The sequence below is a fragment of the Phascolarctos cinereus genome, unplaced genomic scaffold (assembly GCF_003287225.1).
Source record: "Phascolarctos cinereus isolate Bilbo 61053 unplaced genomic scaffold, phaCin_HiC Scaffold_3;HRSCAF=262, whole genome shotgun sequence".
NCBI lineage: Eukaryota > Metazoa > Chordata > Mammalia > Diprotodontia > Phascolarctidae > Phascolarctos > Phascolarctos cinereus.
Window position 1 is genome coordinate 196250902 of NW_027555736.1, and position 22965 is coordinate 196273866.

The following is a 22965-nucleotide window of genomic DNA, read 5'->3' on the forward strand; positions in this document are numbered from 1 at the left end:
TTCCAGTTCTTTGCTACCATAAAAATGCTTATAAAGCCTTTCTTTTTATTCCTGGTGATCTTGGGTTATGTGACCAGCAGTGGAATATCTGGGTCAAAAGGCATGTTCAATGACTTTATATGAATAATTCCAAATTACTATGGTCATATACATTTTCAGCTCTACCAATAATGTATTAGTGTGCCTAACTTCCCACAACCCTTCCAACATTGTATCTTTTGTCATCATTGCCAGTTTGCTGGGGTGAGGTGAAACTTCAGAATTTATTTTTACTTGAATTTCTATTATTAGTGATTTGTAGTATTTTTCGTATGTTTGTTAATAGTTTGTCATTCTTCTCTTAAGAATTGTTCATATTTTTTGATCGCTACTCTTTAGGGAATTGCTATTGGTCTTAAATATTTTGGTTAGTGTTTGTATACTTTTAATAGTAAACATGTCCTTATACTCCCCCTATTCAGAAGACTCCATTAAGACTTCTAAGGATCAAATACTAAAATAAACCCTTTTTTTTGGCTTTGAAAGCCCTTTGTAACCTGGCTTCTTCCTACCTCTTCAGTCTTATATCTTATTCCCCTCCACTTTTTGATCAAGGGGTACTGGCTTCCTTAATATTGCTTTCACAAGACACTCCATCTCTAACTCCGGGCCTTTTCTCTGGCTGTCCCACATACCTGGATCTTTTTCCCTCTTCATCTCCACCTCCTGGCTTTCCTTCAAGTCTCAGCTAAAGTACCGTTAAGGTTTTTCCAGACCTCCTTCATATTAGATCCTTCCCTGTGAGATATTTCCAATTTGTCCTGTTTATATCTTGTTTGTATGTAGTTGTTTTCACATTGTCTGTCTTATTAGACTGTGATTTCCTTGAGAGAAGATACTGGATTTCTTTTTTTGCCTTTCTTTGTATCTCCAGTGATTTGCACAGTTCCTAGCACACAGTAGGTACTTAAAAATGCTTGTTGACTCCAGTTGATACAGAATAATACAAGGAGGTTTAGAAGGAAGGACATTAGAGTTTGGGGAAATCAGGAAATGTTTCATGCAAAAGATGGTTCTTATGCTGTATCTTGAAGGGAGAGAGGAATTCTATTTAATTATGGACCTGAAGAGTAATTGAATTTCAGGTATGTGGGATGGGTAGTTTAAAGGCATGGATATGGGAGATGGAGGAACAGAGAAACAGCAGTTTGTCTGAATCACAGAATATTGAAGGGTACCTCATGTACAATGAACCTAGAGAGGTAGATGGAGGCAAGGTTGTGAAGGGCTTCAGAAGCTACATAGAGGCTTTATATTTTATTCTAGTAGAAATAGGATACCATCAGAGCTATTGACTAAAGGAGTGACATAGTTTTGAACTTAAGGAAACTCACTTTAGGAGCAGCGTGGAAGATGAATTACAGCAGAGATCAATTTGAGGCAAGGAGACCTATTAAAAGGCTATTGCAATACTCTAGGCCAGAGATCATGAGAGCCATGGTATCTGTGTGATTAGAGAGAAGGAGTCAGATGTGAGAGATGTAGAAACAGAAATTGGCAATGGAGCTTGAGATGTCTCTAGGACATCTCTTTGGAAATGTCTAGTAGGCAGATGGCAATCGTGAGATTGAAGCTGATTGGGAAAAGATGGAGCTAAATCTATAAATCTATTTGTCAGTGGTATAGAAAGGATAATAAAACCCAGAGAAGATCACTGAGAGAAGAGCAAAGAAAAGGAACCCTGGGTTAGAGTCTTAGAAATAGCTATAGTTTAGGGGTGTTATGTGGATGACGAGCCAGCAAAGAAGACAATGAAGAAGCAGTCCATCCTATAAGAAGAGAACAAGGAGATGATAGTATCTCCTCCTAACTTTTCCTCCCTCCCTCTCACCCCCAGCTGAACTTGCCCTATGAAAATTTTTATTAATACCACTGAATATTCTACAAGGAATTAAAGATCATATGGACCTCATCATTGCACAGAGCTTTGTGCATGTGAAATGTGGCTCAGTTTAGAATATATCTGTAAGCAACAGTTTTGCATGTTTATGATTTTTCATCAACACACCAGGCCTCATAAGAAGTTTTCTTCTTGAGAAACTCCCACTGGTGGATTTTGCAGGTGATATGCTGGAGGCCATTGGAAAATCTGACGAAGTGAATCTATAAAACACATGAATATCAGAGTAAGGAAATGTGGAGTGGAGAAGAAAAGGAAGTTAAAGGTGGGGAATGAGGTGACTAAGGGAGAAGGCTGGAAGCAAAAAAACCAAAAGATTTCTGTGAGCCACACAATTTTCCTCTAGAATTTGGGCTTCAACTTACTATGTAATTGTAATTTCTGCAAAATTAAATGTGAAATAAAAATGATACTGAAAACAAAAACAGTGACATAAATAATCCAGGTCTTTCACGGAAAAGAAATGCATGAAGAATACATTGTTCTCCAGGAGAGTTGGGGATTAGCGATGTAAGGCTATCCTTACTTTTCCTTTCCACTATATAATGTTTTTATTGAGAGGTTTCAGAAAAGTGACCTATATTGTTTTTTTAGCACATTGGAAGCACTAACATCATTTCAGCTACAATGTTTATTTTAAGGAGGTAGAATTTCCCACGTAAAATTTAGAGGTGGTTTTTAGGTGTTTGTTGCCACAGAGGCTTAAAGAACAAGATAACTATAGATTTATTACTCTTTCATTTTGGCCATGTTACAGCAGCTTCTGGCCCTAAGCACAGCAAGATGGGGAAGGGGAAGTGGAAAGGAAGGGAAACCTCCAGTCATGGACCTTTTGGGGGATGTGTTTTTTTTTCTTTTTTCTTTTTCTTTAATTCTTTCTTCTTTTTTCTATTTTGGTTCTGGACATGTGATATTGGAGGGAACTTCAAATGACAAAACTCCCTCTGTAAGTGTGGTTATCCAGGAGGTGTCAGAGGGAGGATTTGAACATAGGACTTCTCTACCGTGTGGCTGTCTTTGCCACAACTGCCTCTTATTGGATTTAACTTGAAGAAAAATTGTGAAGATGTTCACAGTTTGAACATCTAAAATGTGATGAACTTGCAGTGGAGAGGACTTAGAATCTTATCCCAGATATTTAGTAGCTGTGCGAGCTTGGACAAATTATTTAACCTTTTTTGGCCTCAGCTCCTTCATTTGTTAAACTAGAAGGTTGAATTTGATGACCTCATAATTTTCCTCTAGCTCTTATTCTGTGAGCCAGTGATGTCTTTGAGTAGTCCTTTAAACAGCCTTATTCTCCAACATCAACCACCTTCACCATCTATGAAAATGAAATGGTTTTCCCTTTTTCTCCAATTCATTCATTCAATAAGTGCCTATTAAGTCCAATTATAGTACATGGCTTTGTGGATATACTACATACTTATTGTGAATTATCTAATTGAGAGGGAATGTGTATACACAATAATTATTATGACTGACATAATTCTTGAAGTTATATACATAATTTCATTTGATCTTTGCCAAAACTCTGTCAGATATATCCTAAAGGTATCGTAATCTCTATTTTATAGTTGAAGAAACAGCAGCTCAGAGGGGTTTAAGTGAATTTGTGCATAGTCACAGAGGTAGTAAATAAACCAGAGTTCCTGATTTCTAAGTTCTGCATTCTTTCCATCAAATCCACAACTGTTGATTGTGATACAAGGGAAAGTGTGAAGAAGTTTTAGTTCAAGTAGTATGGGAAGGTTGAAGAGGGAAAAGTCACTTTTAACTGGGAAATTGTCAGGGAAAGTTTCACGGTGGAGTTGGCCCTGGAATGAGGCATTAAAGGAAGTTATAGATCTCAACTAAAGAAGATAGGAGGTTAGAGGTGGGGGGATGGAAAGTTAGTCTTGTATGTCTGGAGCATAGAGTGCATGAAGAAAGGGATAGAATGAGATGGGGCTGAAAAAATGATGTTGGAACTCCAATTTCAGAGGAACTTATCCACTGAGAGCAGGGTTTTTCTACCTTCTTACTAAGCATGGAGAATCCCTGAAGATTTTGAGTGGAACAGTGACATCATCAGAGAAGTAATAAGACGCCAACGATGCAATGAGTGTATTGAAGAAAGAGTAAAATGGAGGCAGGAGGGCATGTGAAGCAATTTTGGTGATCGAGGGGAAGCAATGAGAGCTTGTTCTGGGTTGGTTGCAGTGGTTGCAGAGCTGGGACATGAAAGACATAGCACAAGTAGAATCTGTTAGAGTTGGCAACTAGCAGGTTGGATGTGTGAGATGAGGGAAAAGAAGAGTCAAACCAAGTGCCAGGGTTTTGTCTTATCCCTACTCACCATAAGCTACTGTGCCATATGAAGTGAGGTGATAGTGGTTAAGAGTGGAGCATTGCATTTCCATACCTTGTGATTTCTTTAAGAAATAGATTACTGGCTCCATCACGAGCCAGTACTGTCTCCAGCCATATGCTGTGGATTCAGAAAGAGGAGTATACCGTGCTTGATCTAAGCATAAGCATCTCCTAAGCTTGAATATGTCCTTTTTCTCTTTAGAAGGGCTTCTTAACTTTTTTGTGTCCCCTTTGATAGTCTGGTTAAGTCTATTGCAAAGGAAATAACTTGTGTTGATTATGTATATGAAAAACATATATTTAAAGTTTATAGATCCCAAGTTAAGAACCCTTAATCTATAGCAAACATCTGGACTGAGTTATCAAAATTCTGCCTTTAGGGACTCACTCAAATACTTGTTTACTATACAGTCTCTATAAATGCATTTTGTTTTGTGTTCCAGGAAATTGTACTCTCCACAATCAATAGGTATTAATTTTGTGACAAGTCAATTATTATGTGTCACAGAGGACTGAAACCTCTAGTAGAGGCTAGCCTAGGGAGGAAATGATTTTACACTTTGCCAAAGGGTACCCTAATGCCTTGTTCTAGCTTTAGTGAATCTAACCAAGAGCATCTGTTTTCTTCTTGGCTTTGCCTATTTAAATGACAGTCTTTGCATAAATAAATTACTTAATACTTGGACAGAGAAATCCTTGTGCTTGGGGACAGTTCAGCTTGGCAAGAATTAAAGAAGACAGTCCACCCCAAGTGTACCAAGTGTAACCGTAGTGTCCAACTTTTAGAGCATCTGATCTGTATTCCAGTGATACAGCAAATGTTCCCCAACCTCTAATCCCTTTGGAGAAGTTGGAGGGTCATGATGTTGGTGTATACGTGTGCCAGCCAGGATCATAAAATCACAGAGTTATATTTAAAAGTGAACTCAGGAATCTGGTTCAGTCTTCACATTTTGCATATGAACAACTAGAGACCCAGAGAGATTGTGACTTCTACAAGGTTACCTGCTATACTTTTGAGAGAAGAAAAAATAATCAGGCATTAGTATTGGAGGCAATTGGGTGTCTCAGGTAGAGTGCTGGTCCTGGAGTCAAGACCTGAGTTCATATCCAACCTTGAACACTTAATAGCTATGGGACCCTTTGCAAGTCACTTAATCTCTATTTGCTTCAGTTTCCTTAGTTGTAAAATGATGCTGACTCTACCTAAACTATTCACCTTCATTTCACTGAATACTATTTTCATTACTTTTATAATTCTCTTAGATTCACCTGTTCTGTAATTCCTTGACAGGCAAACCCTATGAGTCTATGACAGTGGAGGTGAAGAGTGTGAAAGATAAGAATCTTGGTAAAGATGTAAACACTGCACTTTCTCTGACAAAGAGAATGTAGTTCAGGTATAAATAGCATTAGTGAAATATGATATATTAATCATCTGGTTAATTTAGACTATAGATAAATAAATTCAGTGCCATAGGTCATAATAATTTACAGAAAGTTTGATTCATTTGGTTTAGCTTTAATTGCATATGTATGTATATCTACATATGCCTCTGTGTCTGTGTGTATACACCCTAATGCACACCCTTAATGCATGACAGGATTATTGCAACAATATTTGTCATCTCTGCTTCCAGTTTCTTCACTCTCCAACCTATCATCCACATAGCTGCCAAAATAATTTTCTAAAGCTTAAGTCTGCCTCTGCCGCTTCCTTGCTCCAGAATTTCCAAGTTCTCTCTATTGCTTCTAGGATAAAATACAAACCTTTTTTTTTTTTTTTGGCATTTAAAGTCTTTCACAATCTGGTGCCAAATTACCCTGAGCTGATTTAATATTCCCCTCTTTTGTGTAATATATGTTTCAGCCAAACTGACCTTGCTGTTTCCTTAACTTGACATTCTGTCTCCTGACCCCATGCATTTGCACTGGCTCCTATTTTACCTATTTCAGGGCTGTCCTAATTTCTGTCCTCCAGCTCCTAGGATCCCAGCTCTCTCCAGCCTCCTTTCAATGCTTAGATCACATGCTACATCCAATAGGAATCCTTTCCTGATGTCTTCCTCTTTGTTTGCTTCCCTATTGTCTTTCACATAATAGATGCTTAATCAATGCACGATGGATCGGCTTGGATTGACTAAATTATCTATTCTGATTAGAAATTATAAAAAAAAATACTTGGATATTATTCTATACAGCCCTGTACCTGAGAGGCAGAGTGATCTAGTGGGTAAGAACTGGCTTTAGAGTCGAGAAGAACTAGGTTCAAATTCCTGAAATGCACTGGCTTTGTGACCTTGATAAATCTCTTAAATTCTGAGATTACTAGACAAATTCTAAGACTGTAAGCTGCATTACAGATGGCAATCTGTATTGCTAGAGTGATTTCCTCACCATAGTCCCTACACCAGTGAAATCACAGGTTTGGATATAAAAACAAACAAACAAGCAACAGTAACTAGATACTATTGGTCATAAATAATAACCCTAGAAATATCAGCTCTTATACCTCTGAGAGAAGTTGTATTCTCTTAGATTGATACATACTCCAGCTTTAGAAACTTCTAAAGCAATTCCACTTATTCCCCCATCCATTCCAGTTCTTAAGTACCTTACTGTCAGGAAATTCTCTTATATCTGATCTTATATCCTTCAGTGCAGTTTAAGGTCATTTCCTCTTGGTCTGTATTCACTAAAATAGAGAATTGCTAGTAGCTGTTATCTGTACAATATCCTCTCATATACTTGAGGACAAAACTATTATTAAATTTCTAGCACTGCCTTTTTCATCCCATCTGGGCTAAATAGTTTTCAGGCCCTTTAAACCTTCCTCATAAGTCTTATTTGCCACTTCAGTAATCAAGTTGAGTCAAGTGAACAAGAGTTTCAAAGTGCTAAATGTGTCATACTCGGGAGTACTATCTGGGGAGAAAGAAAAGGGGTAAAAACAATGTCCCTGCCCTCAGGGAGATCACATTCTAATGGGATAGACTACGTGAAAACGAATATTTACATGGAAGATATGTATGGTATAAATTGGAAGTAATTTCAGATGGGAAGGCACTTAGTAGCTGGAAGAACCAGAAAAGGTCTCTTGCAGAATGTGGAATTTGAGACAAACCTCAGTAAAAGCCATGGAAACTAAAGAAAGGAGGAGTGGGAGAGCATTCCAGGAATGGTGGATAGCCATGCAAAAACCCAGAGGTGGGAAATGTAGCATGATGTATGAAGAAAAACAAGAAGTCAGTGTTGCTACATTGTCAAGTCAGTGGATGTTAATAATGTATAAGAATACCGGGAAAGTAGGAAGCAGTCAAGTTATGCAGATCATTATGGATAGCTGGTTTACACATTGGATAAAGTTCAGGACCTTGGAGCCAAGAAGACTTGTATTTAAATTATGCCTCAGACACTTACTAGCTGTATATAACCTCAAATAAGTAACTGAAGCTCTGTTAGTCTCAGTTTCTTTATCTATAAAATGGGGCTAATAATAGCACTCAGCTCACAGGATTGTTACAGGGATCAAATGAAATAATATAGGTAAAGTTCTTTGTAAACCTCAAAGTGCTCTGTAAATGCTAGCAGATAGTTGTTAAATGCCAAACGGAAGAATTCATATCTGACCTTTGAGGTAGTATGATACCACCAAAGCTCATGGAGCATAGGGGTGGCATGGTCAGACCTGCATTTTAGAAAAATCATTTTGTCACCTGAGTGGAGCGTGGATTAGAGGAGGGAGAAGCTGGAGGCAGGGAGACTAATCAAAGGCAATGTCGTAATTGTTTATGTGAGAGGTACTGAGGACTTCTGAACTAAGGAGGTGATGTGGAGACAAAGCACAAATCTAAGAGGTGTCGTGAAGGAAGAAATGATAAGATTTAGCAGAGGGCTAGATATGAGGGCTCACGTAAAGCACCTATCACATACAGAACATTATTCAATTTCTCTGATTTTTTTTAAGCTCTCAAGGGATTTTGGACTTAAACTAAGGAGTTAGTATAGAGACAAAAGAACATATGTAGAAGATGTCATGAAGGGAGAACTATTAGGATTTAGCAGAGGGCTTACATAAAGCACTTACTCTATGCAGGACATTATTAGGTGTCTTTTTTTTTTTTTAGCTCTCATGGAATTCTGTTGTTTGATCACTTGTTTCCATTGTGTCTGACTCTTCCCTACCCCATTGGGGGTTTTCTTGGCAAAGACAGTGAAATGGTTTGTCATTTCCTTCTTCAGCTCATTTTACAGATGAGGAACTGACCAAACAAAGTGAAGTGACTTGCCCAGGGTCACATAGCTAGAAAGTGTCTGACACCAAATTTGAACTCGCGAAGATGAGTCTTCCTGACTGCAAACCCAGTGCCCTATCCACTGCACCACCTAGCTGTCCCATACTACCTTGTATTTGCACTCTGGTATCAATTTAACTAGAATTTCTTATTTTAAAATACAGAATACATAAAATACAAAATACAGAATACAGAATACGTAAAACTTTCTTGTCATTTGTGTTTACAGTTTCCTGAATGCGGTTTCTATGGAATGTATGATAAGATCCTGCTTTTTCGTCATGACCCTACCTCTGAAAACATTCTTCAACTGGTAAAGACAGCCAGTGACATCCAAGAAGGAGATCTCATTGAAGTTGTCTTATCAGGTAAAGTGGGCATTTTCTCTTTGATCATGGTCATACTTAATTGAGAGTCCCTTGGATTTTATGCTCAGGGAGTTGTTATATAACATCCCTGGGACTATTCCTTTTTTTTTTAATGAATGAATGAAAAAAAAGTATTTGTTAAGCACTTTCTGTGTCCCACCAACTTTGTTAAACACTGGAGATACAAATACAAAAGTGAGACTTGGTCCAAATGGCTTCAAGACCCTAGTCATTTTAGAAATTCTATTCTAGTATTTGATAAGAATTTGAAGTATGATTTCTAACTTTTTAAAAGATAAACACTACATGAAACAGTATATCAAAATGAATGTTGGGCTTGATCCCAAGTGAAACTACAGCTTCCATTTACATAATGGGCAAAAATAATAAATTAATTTAATTTAAAAAAACATTTTAAGGGAAAATACATTGCCATGTCCGAACATGAATAACAATACGCCCTGTCTGGTTAAGAAGGCGACTGGAATCTGTATAAAACATGGAAGATGTCATTGTCACATACCCGCTAGATATTTTGAGAATCAGAAGTCTAAACAAGGAGCCAAGATGTCATTTGCTTACCATGATCAACAGACAGCAGAAGACCAAATTATAGGTTAGGAAGTTAGTGGATTGCTGTGGTCCAGAACAAGACCAACTTATCCAGGCTAGCAGTGAAAGAAGGATGAATTAGACCTGAGGTAGGGAAATCAGGCAACAAGTTTTTATTAAGCACTTAGTGTGCACCAGGCATTATGCATGAGCACTGCGGATAGAAAGAAAAACAAAAGCCCTTCTGCTCTCAATTAACTGACATTTTACTGTACCTAAACAGCAACATACAAAGTACATGCAGAGTAAATTGGAGGTTGCTAGAGGGGCAGGCTCTTGTACGTGTGAGGAATGGGAAAACAGAAGGTGGTATTGAGTTTTGAAGGAAGTCACAGATTCTAAGAGGCAGAGATGAAGATAGAGAATATTTCTGACATAGAGAACTGCCATAGGAAAAAAAATATGCATAGAGATAAAAGATTGAGTGTCTTGTTCCAAGAACAGTAATTAGGCCAATATAGCTGGCTCATAGAATGTATGGAGGGAATAAGGTACAAGAAGACTGAAAAAGTCAGAAATGGCCAGGTTGTGAAGATTTTAAATGCAAAACAAAGGACTTTTGATCCTGCAGGATGGCGCTTGAGATTATTGATTGGGAGTGTGGGTGAGGAATGGGTCAGACTAAGGTCAATTTATTTGATGGAACACACACCAAGAATATAGCTGCCATCTTTTTATGCTGAGTATTCACATTAGATAAGAAATGGCCATAAGGTCTGGGCCTATAGATACAGAGAAATTCCTGTGTCTGTGCAAGGGAAAAGTGGGGGAGATAGCAGCATCAGTACTTTGGTTCTTTGTAACAGTAGTGTCAGTCATTTGCTGGTAACAATCCCTAAAAAGGATTTTCACTAAAAATAGAGGAATCGTTTAGACGACTAGGTTTTTCCCCCTTCAACTTATGTTTTTCCATAGGACTAATCGGAATTCTTTTTTAAAATAAAATGTTACTATTTTATGTATTTAAGTCAACTGAATTTCCTAGTGTGTCCTTTACTCTCTCTCCCAGAGTCATCACTTATAAGAAAGAATAAAAACAAAAACAAAAATTCAACAAATCTAACACAACAACAACAAAGCCTGATATTATGTACAGTGGTCCTTATCTCATACTTGTCTATCTCTTCTAGGGAGTTGAGGAAGTACCTTCTAATATCTCTTTGGGATCTACCTTGGTCATTATAGTATCAGTGATCATTTTAAATTGTTTTGTTGCTGATATTCTTATTATTTACATTGTTATAGTTATTCTGTATGTTGCCCTTGTTATGCTTACTTCACTTAGAGTCAGTTCTTATAACCCTTCCTCTACTTCTCTGAATTCATTACATTTTTCTTATAACAATAAAATTCCATTACATTCTTGTACTACAATTTGTGTACCATTCTCCAGAAGATGAGCATATAATTTGTTTTCATTTTTTACTACTATACAATGCACTATTATGAATATTTTTTTTTTGGGAGGGGTGATAACATTTTTTTTGCCATTAGCCTCTTTAGATTATATAGTTCACAATGGGACTCTGAGTCAGATGGCATGAGGTTTTTAGCCAGTATTTTTATTTTATTATTTTATATATTTCATTTTATTATTTTAGCCAATGGTTTTATTATTGTAATTCCACATTGCTTCCTAGAATAGTTGGACCAATTAATAAAGTTATGAATAATATATTCATTTCCTTATCTTTCCACAATCCCATTGGAAATTATTTCTAAAGAAAATTGATGACTTTTAAGGAGAGTGATTAATCTTAACATTAATTCTTATTAATATTAAGAACTCCAGATTACATTCTTTCAGAGAATTAGTGCCATTTGCTACATTTTCTGTGCATAGAAAATGCATTTTTAGTGAACTTATTATTTTTTTAACTTAATAGTATTGTATTCTTTCCAATTACACATATATTTGTAAGATTTTGAGTTCCAAATTTTTCTCCCTCCCTCTTCTTCTTCCCCCCTCCCCAAGTCAGCAGGCAATATATATATATATATATAACATGTACAATCATATTAAACATATTTCCACATTAGTCATGTTGTGAAAGAAGACTCAGAATAAAAGGGGAAGACCACAAGAAAGAAAACAAAAAACAAAAACCAAAGAAAAGTGAAAATAGTATGCTTCGATCTGCATTCAGGCTCCATAGTTCTTTCTCTGGATGTGGTCAGCATTTTCTATCATGAGTCCCTTGTTGGAATTATCTTGGATCATTGCATTGCTGAGAAAATTAAGTATATCACAGTTGATCATCACACGATGTTGCTATTACTGTGTACAGTGTTCTTTTGGTTTTGCTCGTTCACTCAGCATCAGTTCATGTAAGTCTTTCCAGGTTTTTCAGAAATCTGCCTTCTTCTCATTTCTTATACAACAACAGTATTCCACAACTTGTTCAGCCCTTCCCCAGCCGATGGACATCCCCTCAATTTCCAGTTCTTTGCCACCACAAAAAGAGCTGCTATAAATATTTTTGCACATATGGGTCCTTTCCCTTTTTTATGATCTCTTTGGGATACAGATCTAGTAGTGGTATTGCTGGATTAAAGGGCATGCACAGTTTTATAGCCCTTTGGGCATAGTTCCAAATTGCTCTCCAGAATGGTTGGATCAGTTCACAACTCTACCAACAATGGAAATGCATTTTTTTTATCATGGAAAAAGAAATTTGTTGTTGTCTGATGCACGTTTTTCTTAGTTGTCAATTTTTTTTAACCAAAACATGTCAGCTTCAAAGTCTTTAATGTGTTTTTAATGCAGTTTACTTGAATGTCTTCCGCCATATGCACTTTAAGGCAAAATTCTCCTAAATTCATTGAACAGACTTCTTCATCTTTTCTTGGTGCCTTTAACATATATTTATACCTAGCTACCCAGAAGTTTTTAAAAAATACTTAGCAACACAGATTCCCAAGTTTCCTGTTACAATGGAAAGAACATTTTCTCTAAAGTCAGAGTCCTGGGTTTGAATCCAGTCCTTTCTTCTATTTCCGTAACTTTGGACAAATTACTTTTTTGGTCATCAATTTCCTCATTCAAAAACGTGAGGGAGTTCATTTAGTTGATCTAGAAGGGACCTTCCAATTTTAAAGCTATGATTCTGGGATCCTGGCCTTTTTTTTACCACTTTCTGCTGTGGTCCTGCGCAAGTATTCCATTGTTGGGACCCTGGTCCCAGGCTGAGTCTTTTATTCTAATATTCAGTGCCATTAGTCTATAGTTTGAAGTCACCTTGTCCCCTTCCATTTTAAGAAAAAAGTATCAAGTCAACATTGGTTTTTCTCTATTCCTTCAATGCCTTTCCTGTTCTCTACAGAGTTTTTCATATATCACTGACAATAGCTCAACAATCACATCTGCCAATTTTGTCAGTACTTGAGCTTTGTGATTTGAACTCATAAAGGGCAGTGGAGTTCTGCTTTTTTAATTTCCTCATGGACCAAAGCTCTAGGATTGGACTCAGATGAAAGTTCAATGACCTTAGGCGATCATTTGACTCCTCTGTCCTCAGTTTCTTCTGAATTCCCTTCTTGATCTAAACCTGCAAGGATGCCTTGAAACTCTCCAAGGTCACTGCTATTTCAACTTCAGCCTCTGACTCCACACTTTTAAGAAAGTAAATGATGATTTGAAGGGCAGCTGTTTATATAGCTTATTTCCTTTAAGCTAATCCTTTAAATTGGAGCTTTTGCTTACTTCATAATCATTCTCATTCAAGGTACAATCATACAAAGGTCTGATAAAATCTACAAAGGGTTTGTCCCATATTTTTCTAATAGACCCTGTCTCCTTGAGCCTCTTAACCTGCTCAGAGTGCTCCATTTAAACATTTGTGACATCTTTGTGATCTGTGTGACAAAGGCTGACCCAGAAGTGACTCATTAAATAATGCTGAAACACACTAGTTCCAATATTTGGGTAGATTTCCAACAATCTCTCCATGCTTTTACTGGTAAAGTTCTCAAAGGAGAGCTATGTACCTCTTGCCTCTATTTCCTATTTCTCTATTCTCTTCTTAAACCTTGAAGTTATGGTGTCCATCTCCATTACTCTATTGATACTACTCTTTTGAATATTGCTGCTGATGGTTTGTTTTGTCGAATCAAGTGACCTTTTCTCAATCCACAGCCCATTGGGCTTCTTTGTGGCATCTCAGTGCTCAGCAACAGGATTTTGACCATTGGCTTCTGAGACACTGCACTTTCCTGGTTCTCCTGCCAAACCTCATCTGTCTTTCAAGCATGTGCTCAAGTCTTTCTTGGCCCTAGGGGAATGAGTGCTAGACTTACACCAAGAAGACCTTAGTTTGAGAGCCAACCCCACCGTGTACTAGCTATGTGGCTCCAGGCAAGTTTCAGTCTCTTTAAACTTGAGATTTTGCAACCATGCTGACTAGCTTTACTTATAAATTTAATCCAAAACTAACTGGGCCCTTACTGCTGCATGATAATCATTTTATTCTTCCCTGATCGACAACTTCACATTCCCTATAGTGGCTATTTTGATGCTCTTAAGAGGGGACCTTATCTGCTTTCTTTATGGAGAAATAGAGACTAGTTGTTGCAAGGGCCCTTCTCCCCACCCTAGAACTCCATATAATTTTCCATTCTCTTTTTCATTGTGTAACACTTTACAAGCATTTCATATATGCATGTAAAGTGCAATACAAACATTAATTATTATTATAGTAATGTGGCTTAATGGATATAGCACTGGAATTTGAAGTCAAGAAGACTGAGTTAGAATCCTGAAATAGATATTTATTAGCTGTGTGACCATGGGGAAGTCATTTCATCTCTTTGAAACTTACTTTCTTAGTCTATTAAATGAGGGTACTAATAACACATGCCCTAAAGGTATATTATGAGGGTCACATGAGATGTTATATACAAAGGAGTTTTTTTTAAATAAAATTTAAAGTGATATAAAATAATAATGATGATGATGATGATGATAATAATATCAACTAACATTTGTATAGCATTTATTATCTGCCAGGCACTGTGCACTTTACAATTATTATCTTATTTGATCCTCACAAAACCCTTGGGAGTTAGGTGCTATTATTTTTCCCATTTTACAGATGAGAAAACAGTAAAAAAAAAAAAAGCTAGTTAAGTGACTTTCCCATGGTTACACAGCTAGTCAGTATCTGATGCCTGATTTGAGCTCAGGTCTTCCTAACTCTAGAAAGTATTCTTTCCATTGTACCACCTAGCTGCATCTAATATGTATTGTGTGTGTGTGTGTGTGTATTTGTTATTAATATTACTATTGCTGTTTTGTTATTTGGCTTTTCATGTGACTATCCAGGAATGGGAAGCCTGGCGCCTCCAGGCCACATGTAGCCTTCTAGGACCTCAAGTGAAGCCTTTTGATTGAATCCAAACTTCACAGAACAAATCCCCTTAATAAAAGGATTTGTTCTGTAAAACTCCGGACTTGGTCAAAAGGCTGCACCCTTGAAGGCCATATTATGGCCTCGAGGCCATCGTTCCCCACCCCTGGGCTGTGCCATATTGCCCTCAATTAGTTTATATGTTTCATATGTCCCGGGATCAAACATTATTCTTTGTTATATCATTCCAAAGTCCTTTGTATAGCAATAAACCTGCAGTATTTATTGACTGGCTCTCAAAAAATTGGCTACCATTTAATAAAATAGAGATAATGAGGGATGATAATGCATTTGGCATTTGATAATAAGGCATTTCCCAAAATGAACCTTTCCACCTTTAATTTAATTCTAGTGAAATGCTGTTTACTAAGCATCAAACACTTACTAGCTGTGTGACCCTGAGCAAGTCACTTAACTGTTTGCCTCGGTTTCTTCATCTGTAAAATGATCTGGAAAGGGAAATGGCAAACTATCTTTGCCAAGTATCTTTGCCAAGAAAATCCCAAAATGGAGTCATGGAGAGTCAGACATGATTGAAACAACTGAACAACAACAGCAAGCATTGCATTCTTTACCCTGAGAAGTAATTCCTACCTTTTGGATAGGATAGATAGATTCCATGGTACCTTAAATGAAGGTATGCAAGAAATGCTTATAATTTCTGGAACTCCTTTGGCCTTGCAGTCCCTTTGCTTATTAAATCTTTCCCAGTCCCCAAAAGCAAATTTCAGATGATCTTACTAAAGTTACTGTCCATATCTTTAGTAGGAAATGTTATTTTTTGTTGCTCAGTCATTTCAGTAGTACCTGTGGCCCCATTTGGGGTTTTCTTGGCAAATATACAGGAGTGGTTTGCCATGTCCTTCTCCAGCTCATTTTGTAGATGAGGAAACTAAGGCAAAAGGTGAAGGGACTTGCCCAGGGTCACATAGCTAATAAATGTCTATATCATTAATATAAAACTTTATTACTAATATGTTTATGGCTTTCCTTCATTTCCAAATTTATTTTCTGGTATTATTTGACCAGAAAGGAGGGACTGGTTTCATTTAACATCACTTATGAGCTAGAGCATTTTCTCATAGAATTACAGCAATATCTACCTGTCAGCAGATCTGGAAAGATTAACTTTTAGTAATGGCAGGTACTCTTTCTCTTCAGTAGGCATCAGGAGCTCTCATCTCTTATTGAATTCGCTTGAGAAATTTGACATTTCTTCAGTGTATTTACTTACTAGTTGGAAAAATAGGAATTCAGAGGCTAACCTGGCCCTTCCAGGATGGTTTCTATTTTTGTTTTTGCTTTACTTTTCAAAAGTTGAAGGAAAAAAAGGTAGAAGCTTGGTGAAAAAGACATCCAGAGAGCCAGAAAAGAATTGCTCAGACACTTGATAGGTTGCATTTATTGAAAAGTCAAAATGCACATAAAGCTTTTTGTTGTTTTTAGTATTGAAAGGTTAATGCTTTATTTGAGCACTGAAGCTTTAATATTTAAAATTAATGTTATTGCCTCTACTGTGCAGTGAGTGGGAAATGGAAATTAAAGCTGCCCTCTCCACTAGGGAGGCCAATACCAGATATAACAGAGTAGCAAAATAGGGAAGCAGCTAGTGGTGTAATGGATAAAGCGCTGGGTCTGAAGTCAGGAAGACCTCTTTTCCTGGGTTCAATTCTGCCCTCAGACACTTACTGGCTGTGGGACCCTGGGCAAGTCCCTTTGCCCTTTACCTCAGTTTCCTCATCTATAAAATGACCTAGTGAAGGAAGTGGCAAACTACTTCAGTATCTTTGCCAAGAGAACTCCAAATGGGGTCACAAAGAGTCAGGCACAACATAAATACTGAGCAACAAAAAGCAAAATAGGGACTGTGGAATTTACCTGAGATGCGGAGAAGGTTAGAGTTGGGATTTCAGATCCTTTTCTATACATCACAGCCTCACCACCAAGTCAGCTGGTAGTGAGGTGAATAGAGTGCTAGGTCTATATAATCAGGAAGATCTGAGTTCAAATCTAACCTTAGACACTTACTGGCAGTGTGATCCTAAGTGAATCACTTAACCCTCTGTTTGCCTCAGTTACTTCATCAGTAAAATGGAGATTACAAACAGGGATGTTATAAGATAAGATGAGATAATACTTATAAAACACTTAGCACAGTCCCTGGCACATAATAAGTAAATGCTATATAAATGCTTATTCCCTCTTTCCTTTCCCAGATGTTGGGAGAAATTATAATACTACAAAAACAAAGTGTATCAATAAAAAGTTTTTATTACTCTTAGTAATAATCCTTGTATCTTCCTTAGTGTCTAGCCCAGTATCTTGCACGTGGTACCACTGGATCATAGATTTAGAATTGAAAGGGAATTTAGAGACCATGTAATCCAATCCCCTCATGTTCCATATGAAAGAGGCCCCATGAGGAAAATAACTTGTGAAATATTACATAACTAATAAATTGCAGAGCCCAGACTCAAATCTAAACTCTCTTGCTCCAAATCTACTGTTTTTTCCACTACATCTACTATCTTGTAGTAGTACTACTACTACTAGTAGTAGTAACAGTGATAGTAGTAGCAGTAGTAGCAGTAGTAGTAGTAGTAGTAGTAGTAGTAGTAGTAGTAGTAGTAGTAGTAGTAATAACAGGGGTACTAGTAGTAATAGTAGTATTAGTAGTATTAATACTAGTAACAATAGTAGTACCGGTAGTTGTTGTAGTGCTAGTAGATGTAGTTGTAGCTGTAGTAGTAGTAATAGGAGGAGAAAAAGTGGTCGTAGCTAGCATTTATATAGCACCTTCCTATATACCACACACCATGCTACGTGCTTTACAGATATCTCATCTGCTCCTCACAGTTACCCAGGAAGTTAGTGCTGTATGTATTGCATTTTAGAATTAAGGAAACTGAGGCAAACACAGGTTAAGTCACTTGCCCAGACAGTGATAGCTAATTTTTTTGTAGTGCTTACTACATGCCAGGCACTGGGCTAAACACTTAACAAATGTTATCTCATTTAAACCTCACAAAAGACCTGAGAGGTAGGTGCTTTTATTAGCCTTATTTTGCATATGAGAAAACTGAGGCAGAGCTTAAGTGATTTGCCCAGAGTCACACAGCCAGTAAGTGTCAGAGGCCAGATTTGAATGCAGATCTTTCGGGCTCTCAGTTTAGTGTTCTATACGCTGTACCTTCCGGCTCCTTAGTAAATGCTGGATGAGTAAGTGAGTGAATGAATAGGTAAGCCATGGCAAATTAGAAGAGAGAAAGTGTTTTATATTCACTTTGGATAGCTAAGTGATATAGTGGATTGAGTGCCGACTTGAAGTAAGAAAGGCCCAAGACTGAACACTTCAGACATTTTCTAGCTGTATGACCTTGCCCATAGTTTAGCTTCTTTCATTTTCCTCATTTTCAGAAGGTGGATGGTAATAACACCTACCTTACAGGGTTGTTGTGAAGATCTTGAGACCATATTCGTGAAACACTTTACAAACCTTAAAGTGCTGTCGAAACTTTAGCTATTATTATTCATAAGTGGCTATTTTTATAGTGTTCCTAAAACGCTTTAACAAATTGATGTTAAGTGCTCTCCACCACAAATGTAATATTTGTAGGAAAACCAGACTGCCCATTATCCATCAACAGTATTCTCCCTTCCTGTGAGCCACATAACTGGTGAATATCCTAGTGATCTGTTCTTAGATGAAAGGATAACTATGTCTTGAAATAATGTCATTTCTCTCCTGTGTCTTAACATCATATGATAACCCACGTATCAGACCAATAGAATTCCCACAGTTGTTCTCTCTTAGTCTGCCATCATTACCCTGACAGAATCACACAGTCATGAGATATCAGAGGCCATCTAACTCAAACCATAACTGAATCACCCCTACAGCCTAGCTGATGATCAGTTTTACAGCCTTTGCTTGACGACTTCCAATGAGAAAGAATCCATTACTTCCCAAGGCAGTCAATTCCACTTTTGGATAGCTTTAAGGATTAGGAAGAACTTCCTTACAATACCTTCTAAATTTGCCTCTTTATTCATTCCCAAGCAGAATATATCTGATCACTGTTCTATGTGACATTCATTCAGATAATTGAAAATAGCTGCCATGCCTGTAAGAATCTCTTCTCCAGGATAAACATCCCCAGTTTGTTCAAGTGATCCTTATATGACATGACTCTTGGGCTGCTGGACACTCTGTAGCTTATCAATTTCCTTCCTAAAATGTACCACCAAGAACTGAATGTGATATTCTACACGTGGTTAGAATATAAGAAAGATGCAGAACTCTTGTCTCTCATATCTTGGACACTGCTTTTTTGAATGCACCCTAAGACAACATTAACCTTTTTTAGCCATTTTATCACATGAATAGGACAGCTAGGTGGCATAATGAATAGAGTGTGGGCCTGACATCAGGAAGACTAATCTTCCTGAGTTCAAATGTGGCCTCAAACACTTACTAGCTGTGTGACCCTGGGCAAGTTGCTTAGCCCTATTTGCCTCAGCTTATTATCTGTAAAATGAGCTGGAGAAGGAAATGGCAACCCACTCCAGTATCTTTGCCAAATAACCCCAGTTGGAGTCATGAAGAGTCAGACACAAGTGAGATGACTGATCAACAAGTCACATGTCATTTTGAGCTTGTAGTACACCAAAATCCCCAGTTCTTTTTAAGATATAATGTTGACAACCCATGTCTCATCTTTTACATGTGACATTGATTTTTTAACCCCAACCCAAGTCGTTCCTATCAGATTTCTCCTTATATTTGGCCCAGTATCTTAGTGTGTTCTATCTTTCTGGATCCTAGCTCTGTCATCTTGTGTGTTAGCCATCACTAGTTTTTTGTCATTTGCATATTTTATAAGCATGTGTTTTTACCCAAGTACCAGATATAAATGTTCCATCCAGCCATCATAATTATTCTTTGGGTCTTGTCATTTCAACCAACCGGTTCTCAATCCAGCCAATCTTATTACCTTCCAGGTCACATTTCTATATTTCTGTTTGAAAATAACAATGAGAATTTTTGTCAGAAGTCTTCTAAAATCTAGATAAGTTATTAGCATCACCATTCTTTTTAAGTAACTGTATAAAAGTAAGTTTAGTGACTATATAAAATATATGAAATAAGATGAGTCTAACATGAAGTGTTTTTATTGAAGCCATTATTCATCTTTTTTTATTATAACTTCCTTTTTTAAATGCTCGATGACTAGCCAAATGCATCCCTGTCCATCTAGAATTTTGTCAGAAAAATCAAAATCAAACTCATTGGCCTATGGCTTGTAAATCATTGTCTTCTTATTTTGAAAGTCTGGATGATATTTCTCATTCTCCAGTCCTGCAGTACCTCTCCCATTCTCTTCAGTCTTTTGACGATCAGTTGTAATGGCTCAAGAATAATGTCTATAAATTCTTTTGGTACTAAGAATAGAGTTCATCTCAGCTTAATGACTCAGACTCATCTAGGGTGGTAAGATTCTGTCTTGTTACTTCTTGATGGGAAAGAGCTCTCAATTTGGAGTCACAGGATGGGGTTTCATTCCTGGACTCTCACTCTAATTACCTGTGTGTCCTCAGGTGAATCATTTAACTTCTCTATCCTTGGTTTACCTCCTCTGTAAAATAAGAGGGTTGGCCTAGCGACTTCTGAGTTCCCTTCAAGCTCTAAACCAGTGAGAATATTTCCCTTGGGTTTTATGTCCGTATTAGCCATTTTTGTTCCATCCTTTCCTTTCCAAATAACATTCTACTTGGCAGGGAAAACAGAATCAAAATAATGACAGATCAGTGTTCTACCTACATCTGTTTTCATCAGCCCATTCTTCTTTTCCAGTCTAAGTGACCTAAATAAATGTGCTTCATCCTCAGGAATGAGAATATGGCTGAAACATGTCTAAAGGGCAGTCATTTAAAATTTACTTAGATAAGCCTAATCTTCTTGTACACTTCATGAAAAGTGAGCTGTACAAATGTGAATCAGCTTTGGAAGAAAGGGGAGATAGGAGTATCAGACGCTATCCTCTGGATGATTTCTGAGTGATAGAGTGGTTTCTATGGATTCATACACAGTATTATCAAAAACGCCAAAAAATATGTTGCTTTTCAGGTGCTCTGATTTGCTCCAACAAGGACAAGAAACCATTTCTGAAACTTAGCGTTCTCAAGTTGTCTAATAATAACCTGTCAGTACTCATGGTACTTTTCATTTTTGTTCTTTAAGGATGAATTTTTCTGTCTAGTTTCTTGATCAGTTTCTAGCAGACTGAAACTCGTAGTGACCTTTTCCAAGAATTCAGCAGGGTCACTTTTCATTTGCACTTTGCCAGTATCTCAAAAAAAAAAAAACAGAAAGGAAGAACAGGAAAAGAATAGAAAGGAAGACAAAAGGAAGAAAAATAGTGATAAGTATCTGAATTTCTTTCTCAGTATTATTTCCCTCATGAAAGCATCAAGTTGCTATCAAAATCCTCATACATATTTTCAGTCAGGTAGGAAACAATAAAGTTTATAGTATTATAGAGATGAAAGGTATCTAAGTCTAACCCCATCATTTTACCTATGAGAAAAGTGAGATTAATCTCAGAGAAACTGCAGTGCTTTGACCAAGATCAAGTTTCTCATTTCTGAGGCAAGTTGTTCAGATTCTCACCATTTCCTAGATATCTGTGACTACCTTATTATTTTTCTTCTAGGTGTCATAGGAAACTCCTCTTATATATGTAATTAGATGTTAGATCATTGCCATATCATTAGCCTGAAAATATAATATGCACAAGCACTTTCTAATTTAAGCAAGATTTGAGATGAATGCCTATATTCCCTTTTAAAGTCCTTTCCCTCCATGGGCCTGTGTTATTCTGATTGGTAAGTAAGCCAGCTGAAATGGAGATGGCTCGTTATATATAGCTGACCCCAGACCATGCTTTCCATTATCCAGCCATCCACTCTGGTCATTTCCTTGCCTTCCATCCCTCTGAAGCTCCTCTAGACCAGTAGACTATGTAAGACTGTACCCTAGGTGACTTGATTCACTTAGCTTTGGAACCAGTCTTCTGGGGCCATGTTGTTCTGATTGCAAAGTTAACCACATATGGCTCATTAAAATGTACATGATGTTGTTATAGCTGCCATTCCCTTCCTGGTCTTCACCTTGATATCTTTCCTACCATTCCTTCCCCTTTGACTGTCTATCCCCTCCCCCAGGAACAATCAAATAAATGAAAGGGTTAGCCTTGATGATTTTTGAGTTCCCTTATAGATCTAAAACTATGAAGATGTTTATCTTGGGCATCAAACAGAGAAGGACATGGCAACTGAATCCCCTGTGTTTCTCCTTACTATCCTGAAGCAAAAACCCTTCCCTGGTCACCACTTCCTTATATGTTGTTGCATAGTACCTCACATGTAGTAGGTGCTTAATAAATGCTAGTTGACTGACTGACATTTGTCTCCTGCTGTATAGAACATAAGTTCCTTTATGACAGGAACTTTCTTGTTTTTTAATTTCTTCTTAGCACTAAGTACAGTGTTTGTCACTTAATAAGCTCTTTTAAAAAATTATTATTTTATTTTCCCCCAATTACACATAAAAACAATTCTCTTCTTTCATTTTTAAAATCAAGTTCCAAATTCTCCCACCCTCCCCACCCCCTCATTGAGAAGGCAAGCAATTTGATATAGTTTATGTGTGTGTGTGTGTGTGTGTGTGTGTGTGTGTGTGTGTATAAAATCATGGAAAATATATCTCCATATTAATTATGTTGTAAAAGTGAACAGATACCAAAATAAAAACCTGAGAAAAGGAAAGAAAGTAAAAAGAAATATGCTTTGATCTGTATTCCGGCTCCATCAGTTCTTTCTTTGGGGATGGATAGCATTTTTCATGATAAGTCCTTTAAAGTTGTCTTGGATCATTGTATTGCTGAGAATAGCTAAGTCATTCACAGTTGATTATCTTACAATATCGCTGTTAC

General features: G+C 37.2%; 1 protein-coding gene across 2 annotated transcripts in view; it reads left to right on the forward strand.

The window, feature by feature from the left end:
• The window catches only part of PRKD1 (protein kinase D1), a 413900-nt gene that overhangs the window by 212135 nt on the left and 178800 nt on the right, over positions 1–22965 (forward strand). For both annotated transcript variants that reach the window (XM_021004291.2, XM_078151407.1), the window contains exon 2: positions 8816–8954. In XM_021004291.2, coding sequence (XP_020859950.1) covers positions 8816–8954 — 139 coding nt within the window. The remainder of the gene's footprint in view (positions 1–8815; positions 8955–22965) is intronic.